At 40.3% G+C, this 18,131-nt stretch overlaps 1 protein-coding gene across 1 annotated transcript in view; it reads left to right on the top strand.

Moving 5' to 3' along the window:
- OTOA (otoancorin) overlaps positions 1-17,998 on the top strand; it is a 43,153-nt gene extending 25,155 nt beyond the window's left edge. Inside the window, 10 exon segments of the mRNA XM_086622484.1 lie at positions 25-212; positions 4,292-4,452; positions 5,852-5,989; positions 6,390-6,451; positions 6,454-6,525; positions 7,515-7,565; positions 7,568-7,611; positions 9,503-9,649; positions 10,333-10,422; positions 17,747-17,998. Coding sequence (XP_086478610.1) covers positions 25-212; positions 4,292-4,452; positions 5,852-5,989; positions 6,390-6,451; positions 6,454-6,525; positions 7,515-7,565; positions 7,568-7,611; positions 9,503-9,649; positions 10,333-10,422; positions 17,747-17,998 — 1,205 coding nt within the window.
- Positions 17,999-18,131: the final 133 nt, after the last annotated feature.

The following is an 18,131-nucleotide window of genomic DNA, read 5'->3' on the forward strand; positions in this document are numbered from 1 at the left end:
CTTGCTATTTGACTTTTTTTCCAGATTGCGTGGGAACTAGAGCTCCTTCTTCAGGTCAAATTATTAAATTAGCAGAAGCAAATGTCTTTTGGTCAGTTCAGGAGCTGAAATGCATGGACGCAGGGACTTTTGACAAAAACGTGGAACTTCTTGGGACTGTCTCAGGTTTTAACAGCTCCCAGCTTGTTGCCTTGAAGGAGAAAGCCAAGCAGGTAACTATCCTGTCTGTGAAGGAAAGTTAAATCCATAATTTGATTTGCTGTTATTGAACTATGCAGTTCTAAAATAACTGTGCTATGGCAATGTCACTACTGCTGCAAGAATATCTATTGTTTATTGAAAAAATAATGTGAGATGGTGAAAGAAGACTACTGCCCTTGCTTCAGAGTCAACAGGCAAGTAGTTCTGAGCTATTGGCAGCTGAGTGCTTTTACTTTTGAATTGCTTTTCAGTTGCTTGCTTCTCAGTTTTCTCTCATAAATGAAAAGTCAGCAAGCAGTACTATAAACTGTTGATTGGTCTGCAGAGAATTAAGCTCAAAGTGTTAAACTGTCTACATCAATGTTAAATATAGTTTACAGTGGTGTAAAACCAACTGGCTGAAAGAGGCTGTTACTAGCTGAATAAAGCTCGCTCCCACCTTCTTGCCACTGGCAGGGACAAACGCATCAGTAGGAAATTTTAGGGAGGGAAAAAAACCACATACATTTAGTCTGTCTTTACTAGGATGTTACTGGTGAGTGCAGGTTATGGAAACACAGCAGAAAGACCTCTATTTTTGCCAGGCTGTAGATTCATGGAGACGAACAGGGCTGCAGCCTCAGTTCTTGTCACCACTCCTGCAGCACTGCCAGCACCTCTTTCTTTCAGAGTGCAGCAATGCAGCTCCTCTTGAGCTCCTCAGAGAGGTCTCTGCCCTAGTGCTCAGCCCATACATGATGCCCATGCTGCAGCAGCAGTGCAGGAGGCTGGGACTAAAACTTCTTGTCTGGCACTGCAGCGCAGGATCTGTGCCGGAGCACTCAGGCAGAGCGCTGTGCTGGGTGCAGGTCAGTGTGCTGTGTCTGGGGCAAAGCATCAGCAAGGTGTCTGGGCTCCAAGCAGCACTGCCTCGGTCAGCTGTGGGCTGGAGAGAAGTCAGACCACACTGCTGGTGCTACACTCCTCCCTGGGGGTCACCTCCTCTTGCTGCTTTGTGGTTGCCTGCATTGCCAGGGAACAGGTACTATCCCAAACATACTTCTGTTTCAGCAAGGAAAAGCCTTAGGGTGCAGTTCAGACAAGTTGTTTTGGATGCAGAAAAGTCAGAGGTGAAGTGGTTACCATCCCCAAACTGCCTTCAGCTTCTTGTCACTAGCATCTGCTGGAGGTTATCTGGTCTCTGCATCCATTTCTGCATGGAATTACAGCTACTCTGTAATCCCGTTCTGTCAAAATGATCTAATGTTTTAAAAGTCCTTTTTAGACTCCATCAGATCGTTCTGACAGAATGAGGTTGGGAAGAATCTACAAGTGCAGTTGGCTGCAAGTAGTACAAGTACAGATGCTTGGAGGTCTGAGAGCTGTGACCTCTGGAGGAACGCAGAAGCAGGGGACACGGTGGACCTGGGCAGCATCTCCTTAAACCAGCAGCTGCAGCCAAAATAGTGGAGCTGACCACGACTTTTGGGTAGATAAAGCCAACAGTGCAGTTTTTAGCAGTGAAGCTCAGCTTCTAAAACTCCTAAACTGCAGGTGCTCAAAGAGCAGTGGCACTAACCAGATTTCTGAAAGCAGATGGTGACTCTCTGCAATTCTGTCTCTGCTGCCTTGTTGCAGTATGACAAGAGCCCGCTGCATCAAAGGCATTCTTCCCAAGACAGTTTGCCTCTGTCAGCATGGAAACATGTGGATAGGAAAAGGGAAAAAAAAATAATCCTAGAAGAAAATAAAAACAGTGCTCATCTGAGATAGTGGGAACTAAAATATTTTACAACAGCACAACATAATGGTATACTTAGAGTGGTATCTTGTTGTAGAGAAATTGCCAGAAGGATCAATACACTCATATCCCAGGTATATTTGACTCAAAGATATAAAAATCTGTAGTGCACTGAATGAAAGTATATTCTGTGTGTTTGTAAGACAGATTGCTGTGAGACAAAGGCAGACTTCCTATATATTAATTTGCAAAATGCAATATGATGTTACACTGAACGTGAAGCATGAGAAATCAGATAGTACAGGCAAAGCAACTATCACTCTTTGAAATTACGTGCATAAGATGCTGTTATGTTATTAACTAAAAGGGCATCTTTGATTAAAGGTTTGATTAAGCCAGCTTTAATTTCTCCTAAATTGATTGATTTCCCCTAAAAGAAGCTGCATACTACTCGTGGTGCCAAACTAATTCAAAAACTCTAGTTATCAGATTGTGTCCTAATAAAAGTAAGAAGCTTAGCTCATTCATAAGTGGAAGGTCTCCAAGCTCTGCAACAGTAACAGATGTATGGATCTGTATTCTCTAGGTGAATGAGGACAAAGGAGTGTTTCAGTTTCATGTGTTGTGTTATTATATCATTACATCTGAGATTTCATCCAGCACAGTCAGATAATACTGTTTATGAAGTACTTCAAATTCTATAGTTTATGACCTAGATCAAGAAATAGACACATGACGTTTTTAGCTGCATGTGTTTCAGGTATCTCTCAAGCTAGAGAATTAAGAGCTTTAAAATTGGACTAATGTTTTTTACTATCTATTTTCTTTGGAAAAGATTGAAATTTCCCAGGCTTAGACCCTTTTTCTGTTTCTTTATGACATCGTAAAGCAACATAAAAGATCTGGTGGAAACTCAGTCAGGAGGTACAGGTCCAGCAAAGCACGTCTTAAACAAATCCTTAACCCGAGGGTCATGGTTGAGAAAAGCAGCTCGGCAGTCCTGAGGCTGCTCTGTGTTGGATGTGCACGTTGGTATGAACAGCAGAGTCTGCAATTCTGCGTAAGGACTATCTTATTCCAGAGATTTTGCCCTTTTTCCTTATTTTGTGCAAGCTGTACGGCTTCATATGTATCTCAAGGTGCAAACACTATTTAGTAGGGCAACTGCAGAGACACGCCTTCAGCAAGTGCTTACTAGCTTTGACCTTTCTGATTTTTTGAACAAAGTTAAATTGTAGCTATTCTGAAAATGGAATAAATATTCCATAAATCAGACAGCATGAACAATCAATTTAGCCCAGGAATGGGCTTTTAGTTTTATTCTTCTATGTGGACTTAGCGGCACAATCATGTACTAGAAAACTGTCATGTGTTGACTGACATATGCAAAGTTGCTGAAGTATATGACAATTTTAAAGGGAGTTTTTTTTTTCCCCCTGATGTCAGCCTGTCTTGTTCAAGTTGCTTACTCCAGCCAAAACCCAGTGTAGTTTTTCTGTAAAGACAATTGGCCACATCCTGAGAGATACTGACCACTGACTACCATCTTCTATGATTTCCAACTAAACGTAAATGACGGTTCTGGCCTCTGCGAATTCAGCTCTTGATGAACTTTCACTATTCTTTATTCAGGCAGACCTTTTCCTGAAATCAAAATTTCTTAGGGCTGATCTGTGACAGCTTTTAAATCGCTATAACTATGTCACAGATAAAGTTAACAGGAGTGGAACTTGTCAGTTTAAACACATTGGTACTGGTATAGAAGAGTCCCTGCTTATTTCTTTATTTTTACAGAGCTTTACAGACTTATCTGTATCTGTACAAACACATTAAAATGATATTTTTTTTTAGTATTGTATGCGCACAAACTAGAAACCACAGCTTTAGGAATGGACTGTTTCTCTGTATTACTCTGCTTTGTTTTCTGCTGTTCTTGTCAATGACTGAGCCAGAATGACCGTCACAAAAGCAATTTGAAGTCACTCCACTGGAGCAATTGCAGCTGGTGTAGAAGCCTGTGGAGTCCAGGTGCTGCTCTCGCTGTGGTGGTCTTAACCGTGTGGATCTTAGCACAGACTTGCATTTTTGTTGTTTTCAGTGGTACTTGCTCCTATAGCAACACTTCCAGCAGTCCCTGCACTGACTTAACAAGCTCAAGCTGTACAAATTGCAGCATTGTTAGATAAACTAACGGTTATTAGTGTAGAACCTCAAAAGCCTTCGCAATATCTAAGCTCTGCCTTTTGTGTGCAAAGGGGCATACTTTGGGAATTTTAAAACCAAGGGGTTTGAGAATGGTGTATATAGAGGAAGATTATAATGATTTATAATGATCTAACAGATGCTGTATATACTAAATCTGTTCTAAAGATCTGGGGATCGCTGCCAGACTGGAAGAGTTATCATATTGTTTCTCTGGGCCGCATTGCTCTGGCACTCACTGAACATGAAATTGAAGAGCTGGATTTGCATTCCATTGACACCATTTCTGTACTTAGTCAGCAAACAGAATGGACTCTTACCAGGTAAGTGTGTTATTGAATGTGCTCCTGGTGGGAGGCTCTGGATTCATGCCCTTTGGGACTGAAGTCCTGGAATTGCCTAGGAAACAGATACACCATCCACACTACTCCCTGCTGCTTTTCTGCAGCTATGACCCCAGTGAGAGTGGGCAGGTAGGTCAGCAGTTACATCTGCCTGGCTGCTGGCTTCCCTGCTGAGATGGCCAAGAGAACATCAATCATTATTAGTTGTGGCGGTGATGAGTGTATTTAGCATTTGCCCACTAAATGGTAGAAAGAGGTCAGCAGCTCCTCTCACACTGGCCTCAGAACAGTCTCTACTGCTAGAAGATACTAGCCCTTCCTAACCAGGAGTAATCACTGAAGAGGTGGTGTGCCCCCCAGCCCCAGCATCCATCACCCTAGAAGCCTAAGTTATTAGCAAATACACTACTCTCATCTTCCTTTCTTTGAATAACTTCTAGTTTTTTCAGTGGAACTTTAATAATAAGAGTTGAAAGCTTTATTTGTATATGCAATTGGCAGGATATTTCTGACTCTATGACCCATACCATCAGGGCTCCTCAGCTGCACAGATGCTGGCATGGTGGCAGCCAGCTTTGGCAGAATATCACAAATCTGTTTAATAGATTCTTGTTCTGAAGAGCACCATCAGAAGGAAGCACTTGGGAGGATTTTATACAATACTACTTGGCTTTTGAGGTTTCCTGCTATCAGTAAAAATAGCTAGTTAAAAGACTAGTTTAAGCTAGTCATTTGAGGCTCAGCGTTGCAGATAGATTAGGAAATCTTGGAAGATGCTGGTTTCTTTCACTGACTTTGGAGGATGCCTTGGTGACAGGCTTAAGCTAGGCACCCAGTTTTTGAATGGTTAGTTTAGGATGAGCACCATCCTAAATGACTTAGGCTTGCAAAGGCATTTTGCTACCAATATCCCATTTGTATCTGAAAATTAATCCTAAACACAGGTCACCACCTATACATGACACGTAAATAAGACAAGACTACCTGAGTATTAGAAAAACTAAAAATACCATATTGATCCCCTTGAGTTATTTATGTTTTCTTCTAGCAATTTAATTGAATTGGGCAGTTCTGCTAGGTAATTCAGTGCCTGTTTCTTCTGGTGAAGTGTTTCCTTGTGACCTGGCAGAAGAGATACAGAGTGCTTTCAAATCACTTGCACTTGGGAAGTGGTTGTGTAACAGTGCCCTGTTTAAGTGTCACGTATAGGTGGTTACAGTGCTCCACCTGAAGGCCATGGCAAAACTCCAATTAATTACATTGAGGAGGCTCAGGATTACATATGGTCCATAGCTTCTGGTGGGATTTTGAGCTTCTAGTAACAAAAACCTTCAATTATATTTACTCTGTTCATGCATAATATCTTACTGCTTTTGTAGGCAAGATCTATTTTGCAAGGTTTTCTGGAAGACTCTGGCCAAACAATCAGTACACTAAAAAGCTTTGATTTAGTGGGATTAGGAGCTATTCTCTGTGCTCTGAACTCCACAGAAATCATGTCCATAAGGACTGCTGAATTCAGGTACTGCATTTAATACTTAATGAAATATTTATTAGTATCTCTATTGATAAAATGTATTGTGCAATTTATTTTCCTTCAAGATTTCCAGAGCCTAAAGGACATTTTTTTACATTTTAAATGCTTTTAGAAAGGCAGTAACTGTTATGGAAGGCGTACACTAGTTGTTTAAAATATATTCTATTTTAGGTTTCCTTTGCCATTTATATCCCACCATTTAAGAATTGCATTGAGAAACCTACGGTTTTGCTCAAAGCATTAAACATTTGTATGCAATTTGTGTACATATATTTTAACTTGAAAATGAGTCTGCAGTATTCTTACAGCAGAGTAAGTATATTCCGAGCATAATTAGCATTGCATGTAATTGCAGCATGTAACATAATCTTGTTGCCTTTTGCAGTGCTGCTGTGGCAAGAATTGGCCTGTTGTTTTGTAGCACCCCTGTTCTGAGACAGTTTAAGAAGATGCAGAATCTGTGTTTGGTACTGCTACCAGCTGGAATGGCTCTATTTTACAGGAGATTGGTACTATAGCAGGTAACAAAATTCAGACTCCAGATGGTGATGGTTCTGAAGAATTATTATTAAGCATTAAGAGACAAGTTCATGTAGCAGTGCATTTTTCTAGACTGGCAAAAGACATTTCTTCCAGAGAGGAGTCACCTGCAGGAATGGACATGCAGCGATTTCATTAGCACTAAGGAGAAGTCACGATATTCTCTGTAAGGTTCTCTGAATCTGGTCAAACTGCCTTTGGGGAGCACAGTATGATGTGATTTGGGTCCTGTAAGTTGGAAAGGGTAAATCAAGGAGGGCAAAACCAACCAAGATTTCAGACCCACTCACTGTTTGTGAACTGTGCTGCTACAAGACTGGCTGTATTGGGTCAGAGCAGTGCTCTAGCTGACCAAGCATCCTGACACCAACAGTGGAAAGAATGGGCTGCCCAGGGAAGAATGAAAGAGCAGAGTAACCTGGAGTGATACTTGTCTAGAGTGCTCTCACAGTCTTAGAGACTTCTTGAGCCAGAGGGGACACACAATTTTGTTTATGGATTTTTTCCCTGTGATCTTTTAACTGCACATTGAAATCTCATAAATTTTAGCATCCTTGATGCCTATGGCAATGATTCCACATTTTAAGTACCTAATGGGTGAAGAAGTAACTTCCATTGTATGCTTATGCTCCCTAATCTTGCATGAGAAGAGACTGGGAACAAGTATTCCTTAAGAACACTGCTTATGATTTTATTAATTTTTATCATTGCCTCTTTCCAAGCTAAAGTAACTCAGGTAGTGTACATTCCATACCAATGGTTAAGGCCAGATGATTTGTAATGTTGGAATATAATGAAAGAAATAAACCAAAAAAAACCTCAGTATCTCTCACCATAATGCACTGGAGTAAATAATTTACTAGATAGATTTTACTAGATTTTAAAAATGCTTAAATTTGTATTAGCCTAAAAATAAATCTAATAAAAAGAATATTAACTGAGTTCTCTTCCTATTGGGTGTTATTTTTAGGTGGTTTGAATGAGGATGAGTTAAAAGCTTTTGATAAAAACTTGATGCCGTATTCCAGCCAATAGCAGTAAGACGTATACCTCCTGAAATTTTCCAAGTAAGAACTTGATTACTGAAGAAGCAATCAAATTTCTATTGTTTTTACTCTAGTGTAAATATACTGCAGCACTGATTTATAGTTTGGTTTGGGGTTTCAGCAAGAATTTTTCTATGGTGTGTTAAGTAAGAAGCAGTCAAGGATCTGAAACATTAACTTTCAGCTGTATCATCTGTATTTGTGATAACACATAAAAACATAAAACACGCTAGACAAACTTTATTTATTCTTCTGAATGCATCCCAAGGAAAAAGGGAAGATCTAGGGTCAGAAAGCATGGAATGTACTTTATTCCAACACTATATTCAGATCTGAATTTTCTTCTCTGTTTATTAACATTTGCAAGGATGCTATCATAGCTACAAATTTCTCTGCTGACTATGTAAGAGCTTTTTATTATCCTAAAATCTGGCAACATTCTCCTGAGTTAGCTCTGAAAAACAGATTGTACAAGCAGATACAGATCGTAAAGGAGTTACATCTAATTACAGCAGTTCTGAATGTGAACCAGCATTAGAACATGGATCTTGAGATCATTGCCCCAGACTTTATTTGACTTAGTGGCAAGATTAATATTCTGCCTGGGCAGGTCTCTTTCAGATGCTCAAGCAGCGATGTACTTATGGACAGATGAGCTAAACAGATAGTTAAGTGTGTCAGCTTCCATAAAAGAGAAAAACTCCTTGAACACTAACTGTTCTGCACAGTACCACTGACAGTTTAGATAAGCCTGAAATGTCCTTAGTGAAACTATTTCTTTGAAAAACAGGCAAAGCTGAAGATCTATGGCATCTTTTAGAGTTTCTTTCAAATCACATACATTTTTGTTAGTAAGAATAGTAATGATACTACAAATGCACTTAACAAATAACAGGGCACCTTCTGGAAGAGTTTCTGTGTTGAAAGATTCTAAGTACATTTTGTTTTTACACGGGTTTTGTATAACTTCATTTAGCGCTGTATACATTATTCAGATTTTGATTTATGAAAACTTACATTATATTATAGACTTTAATTGAGCTAAGAGGCGGCTTGATTAAAAATTTCTGGCTCTGTAGGCATTTACATGAGTGTACTCAGTTTAAAAGAGCACACCATTTGGTAGACAGTGAAAAATCGGGAAGTGTTTGCTCCATTGTCTGACTTGGAAGGGGAATTTAGTCTGTCTAAAGTAGAACCTGGATGCAGAATTGTTGCAGCAAAGAAGGCTTGTTATGTAGGAGGGCTAAAATTCTTGTGACTGCAGAATGTTAACTAGAATCAAAGCAATCCAGCATGCCCAATACATGCAGGCTTTACAAACTGGTTAATTGCTATGTGATATAAGATAATTACTGTAAGATTATGATTACCATGTTTCATTTTTAAACACAAGTTTTAATATGACCAAACTTGGAAGATTTTCAATCTAAAAGAGAAAACTGAATAATGAGATTAAAGCATGTTTTGTTTCATCTCATTGCTCTACTGCCAACTGTAATCAAAGGTCAAATATAGGTTCAAGTGAGGTTTCTTGGGAGCAGATGTAAGAGGAAATAAATGAAATATGAGAGGATGCACAATGTCATCAATCTTTGAAAAAATCAGGAAAGAAGTGGCGGAAAATTAAACTCCAGCAATATATTGAAGAGTGTCCAATACAGTTTGGCATAGAAAGCTTCTTCAAGCTGTCAGATCCCAACAACAAAGAGAAGGTGAAAGATAGATGAGTGGTCAGTGAAGTAAATGAACACAGAGGAATTTTTTTAAGCCCTGTTGAGCTCTTTATAGCAACACAATGGTGAAGGCCACTTCCCCTCATTCCAAATGCAAGACAGTGCTGACTTCTGATTGCTCACCCTGCCTTATATATTGACAGTCTAAACCAATTTTCTGGCTTTATTTCTCCCAGGCATTGTCCCCAGACAAATAAGCAAACCTGGGCCCTGAAAATGCTGCCGTGGTACCAGGTCGCAACGTGAGCATTGAATGCATCGCAGCTCCAGAGCCTTCAGCTGCACTGGATGGAGCCAGGACAAGCACCCCAGAGACACAAATGGTGCAAACCACTACCCAGGCAGTGCAAACCGCAGCTCCAAGTGGTGAGTAGAGTCGCTTCCTCCTCCTGCTTAGAGGAGGAGGACACACACTCCAGTGGGGTGTGCAGTCTCGCAGCATCCACCAGGATCAGACCTGTATTGTAAAGGTGGGTTACAGTGAATTTTCTAATCAATTTTTTTAACGTCTTGCCTCAAATCACATGTCTGACCAAGATGAACAGCAAGGGTGTTGCTGAATTTACCCACAGCGAGAGATGATGGAGGAAGATTGGCAGATGGCATTAGCAGTTGTATGCTGCTAGTAGCATTACACTATGCTAAGCAGACCTTCCCACAAGTACCTGAGTAGTCTCTCATCCAGGTCCCTCACGTGTGGGACCTGTTTCCTCTGTAGATATGCCAAAAGGAGGAGTTTTCTGGATAAAGATTACCTGAGTTCTTGAGCTTCTCATTCGTTTTTTCCTATCTCTAGTGAGTACCACCCCTATGAAATGCTTCTTTCCAGAGCTGTCTGTGTTAAACTGGAAGTGACCATTCTGACTGGTGTCATCTTTTGAGCAGCTGAACACAATTAGGATTCAAATGTTGGAATTTTCTGCACCTCTCTGAGGTGATGTAGAGAAGACTGTACTAGACCTGAACTATATGGTGACACTAAGACATAATGCTTTCTGCTTTTCAGGTGCTCCCTGTTCGACTGGCTTTGGCATCTGTTTGTGTGCTGTGTTTACACTGCACCTGCCTTTCTGAATCCATGATTGTTAAGCTTGAGGTAAGTTCTATTTCTATAAAGAGGTAGCTTTATAACAGAAATATAGTTCATCTGTAACAGTGATGGCTTAGCAGTAACAACAGAGAGTAAAGGACTGTGGGACCCCCTTCCTGCTTTGCATACAGAGATAACATTTCTGAATAATTTTTCTGTGTTACAAAGGTGTCTTGTACCCCTGTTATACTATCTTAGAATCTAATCAGGGAAAAAAACTTTATCTAATCTTTACTGTAAAGCCAACCTTAACAAAAGTATATTTAAAAATTCCATGTAATACCAATCCACTGCTGCATTGTTTTTGGAAACATGTGGTGTTAATCTGTATTTTGCCTGTTCCAGTCCATTGATAAGATTTATTCACAACCGTCTGGATAATCTCCAATTAAAGAATGTTGCCGTTAACTTCATTGGATTTTACCAGTTTGACAGGGGCCAAAATTTAATGAGAGCACTGGTGGCTTAAGGGTATAATTCAATTACTAACTAAATGCTTAAGTGTTCTACTTAGTCTTTAAGACTGCAAAATCAACGTATGTCAAAAAGACTTAATATTTGCTTTTTTATTTTCAGTGTCTCAGAGCTTAACAAAGGAGATGCTTAAGTGTTTGCAGCTCACATGAATAGTAGAATCAAAAGGCTCTGAGATGACTAAGCATAAAGTGGTTAATTTCTTAAAAGCGACACCTTCATCTCCATCATGATGTGAAGTGTCCCCTTTCCCTACTTTTACCCATTAGCAAGTAACATGGATCCCTCCAAATCTTTCAGACAAATTTCAAAAACTGGAATGCTTCTCTGTCTCATGAGAAAATCACTGAAAGATACGTTATGTGTCAGGGAGGAGCCTGAATGAACTCGGGGACAGGTAGCAGGTGACTGTTGTTTGGAGACTGATGTATTGTACCAGTGCTTTTTACGTTGGCTAAACTTGGTCACACTATTGTATCTATATGTTGGGTTTTCTTCTTATACCTTGAGTGTACATTCCTCTGGACAGAGGCTATCCGTCTGTGTGATGTAGTAGAAACCGTACTAAAAGTTACTGCTGTTGCAATAAATAACTTCATCTCTGGGCTGCTGTTTAAATCCTGCTCAGATAAGAAGTGATGAACGTGTTCTTATCATTTAAGCAGCTGTACGAAGTGCAGTTCCTGTGGCTGTATGTATGCAACACAGAACTGTTGACACAGAGGACATTGGCAATACTATTAGTATTTCATGCGACAAAATGCACCATGGAACCTGCTTATGTTCATCATGAGACAGTCCCCTCACTTCAGGCAGGGTTCACTGGGTCTATATACTACTAGGACTGTTAATCCAGTACTTCCACAAGCTCTATAGTAATGAATTTCTCATAATTACAAACCACAAATATTTCATGTGTTTTATCAACATGTGGCTTTTGTGTCTAATGTTTTTCATGCCACCCCTCAGTATTTTAAGCAATGGAAAAAACAGAGATATTAAAAACCTCTGTAAGTGAATATATATTTTGATGTCATTCAACATGATTTTATGCCAAGAAATGCATGGTACAGTTTTCCATTTTGCCAATGCAAAATCTTTTTCTAGACTAAAGTTATTTTCTAGACTAAAAAAGGCTCGAAAATAGGCTTAAAATTCTACCTTATTCGTTTAGAGCTGCACTGTATTAAATGCCTTTCAAACTTTTATTTGCATCTCTTTATGGTAAACATTACATCTGGCTTCTCAGGACTGAAAGCAGAATTGAAATTTTGCTACAAGTCGGGAAGCAATAGGAGTGGGGCTGAGAGGGAGAGCTGGAGGGAAGGAGCTTGCTGCTGCTGGGGGAAGGGTGAATGTTAGCTGCTGCTGCTGTTGGGAATAACAGCTCCCACCACAGTCCCATATATTCTGTAATTCCTGCAGCAGCAGGAGCCAACCTGATTTTCAGAGCTTTGTTATCGGCAAAGTAGGCAGTGAGAGCATGGCCATTTTTCACCCCCTCCTGTTCTCTCTCCCCATTTAGCATTCTGCTGCTCCAGGAGCTGCCTTTGCCTATAACTAACCCTGGCAAGTGTGATGTGGTGTTACAGATAATACTACATCCTTTAGTTTTGCTTTTTATAAGCAAAGAACTACTATTGCTGCAAACTGCCTTGCATCTTTTTCTCTAATGCTGACAATAAGATTCCAGCTTTTCCCGCTGTGTTTCCTTTTCTACATGTAAGCAGTAGATTGCGGCATTTATTTAAACAGAAAAGAATTTGTTTTAGCAATCCCAGCAAATACATGCAAATGCCCACTAAACCAAAAAAATGCTTCAATGAATCAAATACATTATAAAGATTTATCTGTTTTTTCACATTAAACAGTTCTGCCTCATTTAGATGTGAAAGTATTAAAAGGTTTTTGATTTCTAGAAATTGCCCGACTTGAGTTTTCTGTGTGCACTTCAGTGAAGATGCAGGAGAATATTTTCGTAGTTGAGAAGACAGTCAGCATTTCCAGTTCAGCTGTTTAAGTCAGAGACATGACTTAGCTGTATCAAGCACTTCAAAAATCTATACGAGCTGAAAATGATCTTCTGCCACTGTACCTGGGAGTGATTCCGTCTGCAATTATGTGAGTCAGAGTTTAGCTTTTAATTGGAGCAGGAGTGAGCTCTTTGTTTTGTGCCATCTGTGCTGTAATTTCTTTCAAGCACAAGTGCTTTTAAATAGCTGGAGTCCTTGATTATTTATTTATTTTATTAAATTAATAATTATGTTAATAACTTTGGCATTGCATTTACATTTGGTCAAAAACATACCTATTTCTTGCAAGAGTAGTGCAGGAAGGGTAAATGTGGAGCACCCACTTAATGTTTTACTTATTTCACGTCGAAATTACAAACCCTGTTTGGTTCATAAAACAGTGTGAGCATCTTGGATGGCGAGTATTGTAGAAAAGCAATTTTACTTTTGCCAATGTACCTCCTGTAAAGGTCACTGATGGAAAAATCCGTTCTGCAAAAACTGTGATTTATGAGATACCTCCTTCAAAACTGTTGAAACTGAATTTCTGTGGGGAAAATAGACGGGAAGGAGAGAAAGAAATGGAGCGTGCTAGTATGCATGGTATGTAATCTGCTCTCCATGTATGTAATCTGCCATTCATTCACAATTGTCTGGCACACTTCCACTGCTAAGAGGAAAATGAAATATGTACGCTTTCCTTTTTACTCCTGTGAAACAAACCACAGAACCCCTTAATGCAGGGATCCATGCCATAGGATACTGCTAGTCGTATGGATCTGCCCCCTGTCCGTATGTAGTTTACATACAAAATGCACATGTTCACTTTCGCTGAAATGCGTTCATGGAGAAAAATGTCTCACAGTGCCTCTCTTTTCACACCATCAGGATTTTGGGGAAGAATACACTACAGAGAAATGTTGTATAAAGATTTCTTTGATCCGTGAAGAAATGTTGCTGTTTGTAGATGTGGGTAACAATTGTTTGAACCAGGCTTAATTTTCCTGTATCCTTTTCGTTCTAACATTTATATTTGAGAATGAAAAAAAATCAGATTAATGCATAAATCTGCTGTTGAATATATATCATGAAAATTATTTTCTTATCTGCATATTGTGAGAATTGCCGCTCTCCTCTCCACTTGTGACTGCTCTGATGGTTGCTAGGCACTGCCGTACATAGTGCAGGATATACATCCGACTGTTGACAGTCTGACATAACTCTGGTGTAGGCCTGATTCTTCGGATTGTTGTGAACCATGTGACAGGTGGCCCAGTATGTACGAAGAGGTATTTCATTTAATTCATTTGGGATATAGGGTTCTTAAGGGGTTAACAGATGGGAGGAAATACTTTGTTGGTATATTATTTCAGTTCCTGACACCTTTATATTCAGAATCATGTTTGGCAAAAAAGAAAGGGGTTTTTGGTTCTGGTTCAGAAACAGAGAAAATATCCCTACTACCTGCTACTGAGGAAGTGCCACAATTGTGGTGTCTTTAAATCCCTGAAGATAAGGAAACAACTGCCCATCCACAGTGTCTGAAAACTGTCCCTTAAAGCTGGCATTATGGCTCTTGTCAGGTTTGGTACAGTACATGGAATGTTTGACTCCCAGTGATCTCAATCTGTCACATCAGAGCTAAACAACTCCTATCAGTGTGAGGCTCTAAAGATAGCGCTTTAAAAAAAAATAGCATCCTCCTTTAATTTTAAAGTTAAGAAGCCCTTTATTGCTCTGTATAATCTGCTCAAATACTCCAGAGGCAATTATGAACTGCATTATGGCAGATTTAGCTTATCACTTGGCTGCTGCGCCTATCTGAGCATCGTCACCACCTGATTTATTTTCCCGTAACACAGATTGCATCCCATCGTATTAGAGCAGGACCTTGTTAAGAGTCCCATTGTCTGCCCACGTTGAAGCAGATGTGAGACATGCCTCCCAGATGTGCCTGAGGTTACGGGAGAGGTCCGACTAACTCAAGTAACACAAATAAGCAAGGAATCGAATAGTCACCTGGAATGTGTCACTTGAGCAGGTAATCTCGTAGCATTGGCCATGGTGCACTTGCGGGTATTCTGGCTTTTACTGCCTTGTGGTTATAGATACCACATGCTGCTTCCAAGTGTGCACGCAGCAATTACAGCATATCAGTTGAGGAACAGTAACTCATTAAACCACAGTACCTTGTTCCCTCGTGATAGGCCATCTTCCTTGGAGAGAAGTAGAAATCAAATTTCAAATAATCTCTTCCTTACCCACCCTCAAAAAAGGCTGATATTCTAGGCTGGTACACAACTTTAAGCATTGTGATCTCTTTATCTCAGTGAAAATGTTTTTTCTAAGTGTGGGGGTTTTTTTTTCTTTTAAAGCAAGGTCTGTACATACATGGACCTAAGGAGGCCTAAGAACCTTATTTTACTCCCTTGTAGTGCTGATTAGTAAAATAGTCTCTCCTGTATCATATGGTGTGGGTCAGCCTTGTGGACTGCTCACTCCACTGCTGTTGAGGTCAGGGATCTGACTTCCCTTTCCAGTAAGGCAGGAAGGAAACTGGATAGAAAAGACAGGTTTGTGAAGAATAAACACAAACTCCAATGTAAGTTAAATTTATCTTATTGGTACCCAGTACATCTGAAGTTGCTCCTCAGAAAGAGTATTTTGTTCAGTATTACACAGCCTGCTTTTAAAAGTGCAGATAAATGACAAACTCTTCAGAGAACAAAATTAATCTGTGTACCATCCAGGTGTACAGAACTTCAAATGTAGTAAAGTGGCTGGTCCATTATCAGACTGTCTTTCCATACCTATCTATTCAGTCCCTAAACAGGGAATTACAAGACCAGCTAATATACCCCACTTGACCTTGTCTGGTATGCAGGTTTTGTACCACAGGATATTTTTCAAAATTCACATCTGGTTCTTTAATTGTACCCAGAAATATATGGTCTAGAAATGTATTACATTTTTTCTGCTAAGGGTAGCAAGCAGCCGATGTCCATCTGTCTCTTCCTGCCCTGTCCTGTTCAGCATCAGTCTGCTTTTCTGATCTGGATTAACAAGGATTTTCTTGCCCTCATGATGCAGGAACATAAGGCATGTTCAGAGTTTACAATCCAAGTGACTATACATTGCAGTATTAAGTGAGGGAATTGTGGTTGCTGGATTTCTTGATTTGCCAGCAACAGTGTAACATTTATCTTCTAATGTTTTAGCTGGCACTAAATAGCCATAGAAATATTTAACTGCATCTCACTTAATATCTGCAGTCTTCTCTTTGGGAGACAAGGAGAAAAGAGGCCAGGAGTAAATTCCTAGAGGAGAAATATGAAAATAGTGGAAAATACTAATACTAATTTGTCACAAATACAGCAGGATAATATTTTTGGGTATTCCTTTTCCCTAGTAATTTTTAGCCATTGTATAGAAAAGAACTGTATTGATTTATCAAAGAATAGCCATTGCTATAGTTAAAACCATGTGTTGGTTTGATGCACAAGCTAAAGCTGCCCCAGGTCATCTTAAGTGGGGCCTGACATGTTTCAATATTTAACCAGATGTCAGAAAACAACTTCGATCACAAACAAGTTCTGAGTATATCCCGCATGAACTGAGAAAAGGGTTGAGAGAGAAGGGATGCCAGCTCTCTGCCTTTAATGTATCTATTAAAATAAATGCCAGTTATGCATCTGTATGTTTTTATTAGCTACTTTTATTTCAGTATTCATCCTTTTAGAACTGTTTGCATTACCCTGTCAAATGTACATATTTCAATGAAGCCTGGGCCAAACAGCTAATCCAGCTCGTTCAGCCCGTGCTCTGAAACATAACGGTACTTTCAGACCTCGTTGTTTCATGTGTGTATGGCCACAGAGGTTGTACTTGGGTGGTTGCACTTTCTCCCCCACTGTTGCAGTCTCCACAGTGGGCCTGGGGAGTTCTGTCAAACGCTGTCGTCTTCAGTACAAATTCTCCAGGTACTGGATTTGGGTTCCTAACATGTGTCCTCCAGTAGGTGACTTACTGGTGATTACATCAAACATTATCTGATGCTGAAAGTTATTCAATCTCTGTTTAGAATAATTAGTCTATTAGAGTTCAAATGTATTGAACTTTTCAAATGCAACATATAACCTCTTGTCTCAGGGCGTTATAAGAGTAAACTAAGCGATATTATGGGGCTTGTCAAGGAGTCGTATTGCTGTACTTGTAAACACAGTGATTTAATTAAGACGACAGGCTTTGATCCCTAATCTCTGAAAAAAAAGTAAATTTTTATTCTGTCACACTCTGGGTACTCATTTAAAAACCAAAAAAAAGATAAACTCAATAGGAGGTACTAATCCGTTCTCCTTTCTTTCAGGGAATATGTAAACCCTCTAAAGGTTTCAATGTTTATGCTACATTTTAAACAAGAAAATGAAAGATTGCAGTTAGGATCTTTTTCATAAATTTTCAAACAACATATAACCTTCAGCTGTGGGATATTTTCTGTACATGGTTCTGTAAATTGTTCTGTAACGGCAAAGTCCTATACTATTTCCTCAAACAATGGGTGCGATAACGTAAACCAAGATTTTTAAGAAATAATTTTTCCTTTCTGTGATGCTATAAAAAAGCAAAGCACCACTGTTTAGCTGGGATAACCTGTTACCTGTTTTCCACAGCCACTGGAAGTCCTGTTCCTGTGGGGCTATTCCGAGCTTCGTTATTGTTTTGGGGGTTTTGGTTGGATTACTTTTTTATTATTTTTTTTTAGGGATTCAGGACTGCAAAGCGGCAGCACGCTAAGTCGCAAAGCCTTATTGTTGCAGGGAGTAATTACTGTTTTTTCTTGGAAGACCCGCCTGCTTTCTTGGGCTCCCGAACATGCATCGAGCCACTCGCCCGTTTGCACGAAACACGGCCATAGCTATGTCGTGACCTGCCGCCGCGATTACGCGGCAGCGCCTCCCTCCCGCCCATCCCGAGCGCTCGTGCCCCCCGCGCCCCCGCCCGGCGCGCGGGAGCCGCTTCTCGCGGCGGAATTCCGTTCTCTGCTCGCCGCCGGCTCACAAAGGATCCCGGATTCATTCATCTACAAGCGCTTCTGAAAAGTTTAAGGCAAAAGAGGGACCGTGGCCTGCTCCGCGCTCGGTGCCGGGCACCCTGCGCGGGACGCGGCGCGAGGGCTCCAGCCCTCCGGGCCCCGCCGACACCGGGCGCGCCCCGCGCCGGGCCGCCCCC

The sequence above is a fragment of the Tauraco erythrolophus genome, chromosome 17 (genome assembly GCF_009769465.1).
Source record: "Tauraco erythrolophus isolate bTauEry1 chromosome 17, bTauEry1.pri, whole genome shotgun sequence".
Lineage (NCBI taxonomy): Eukaryota > Metazoa > Chordata > Aves > Musophagiformes > Musophagidae > Tauraco > Tauraco erythrolophus.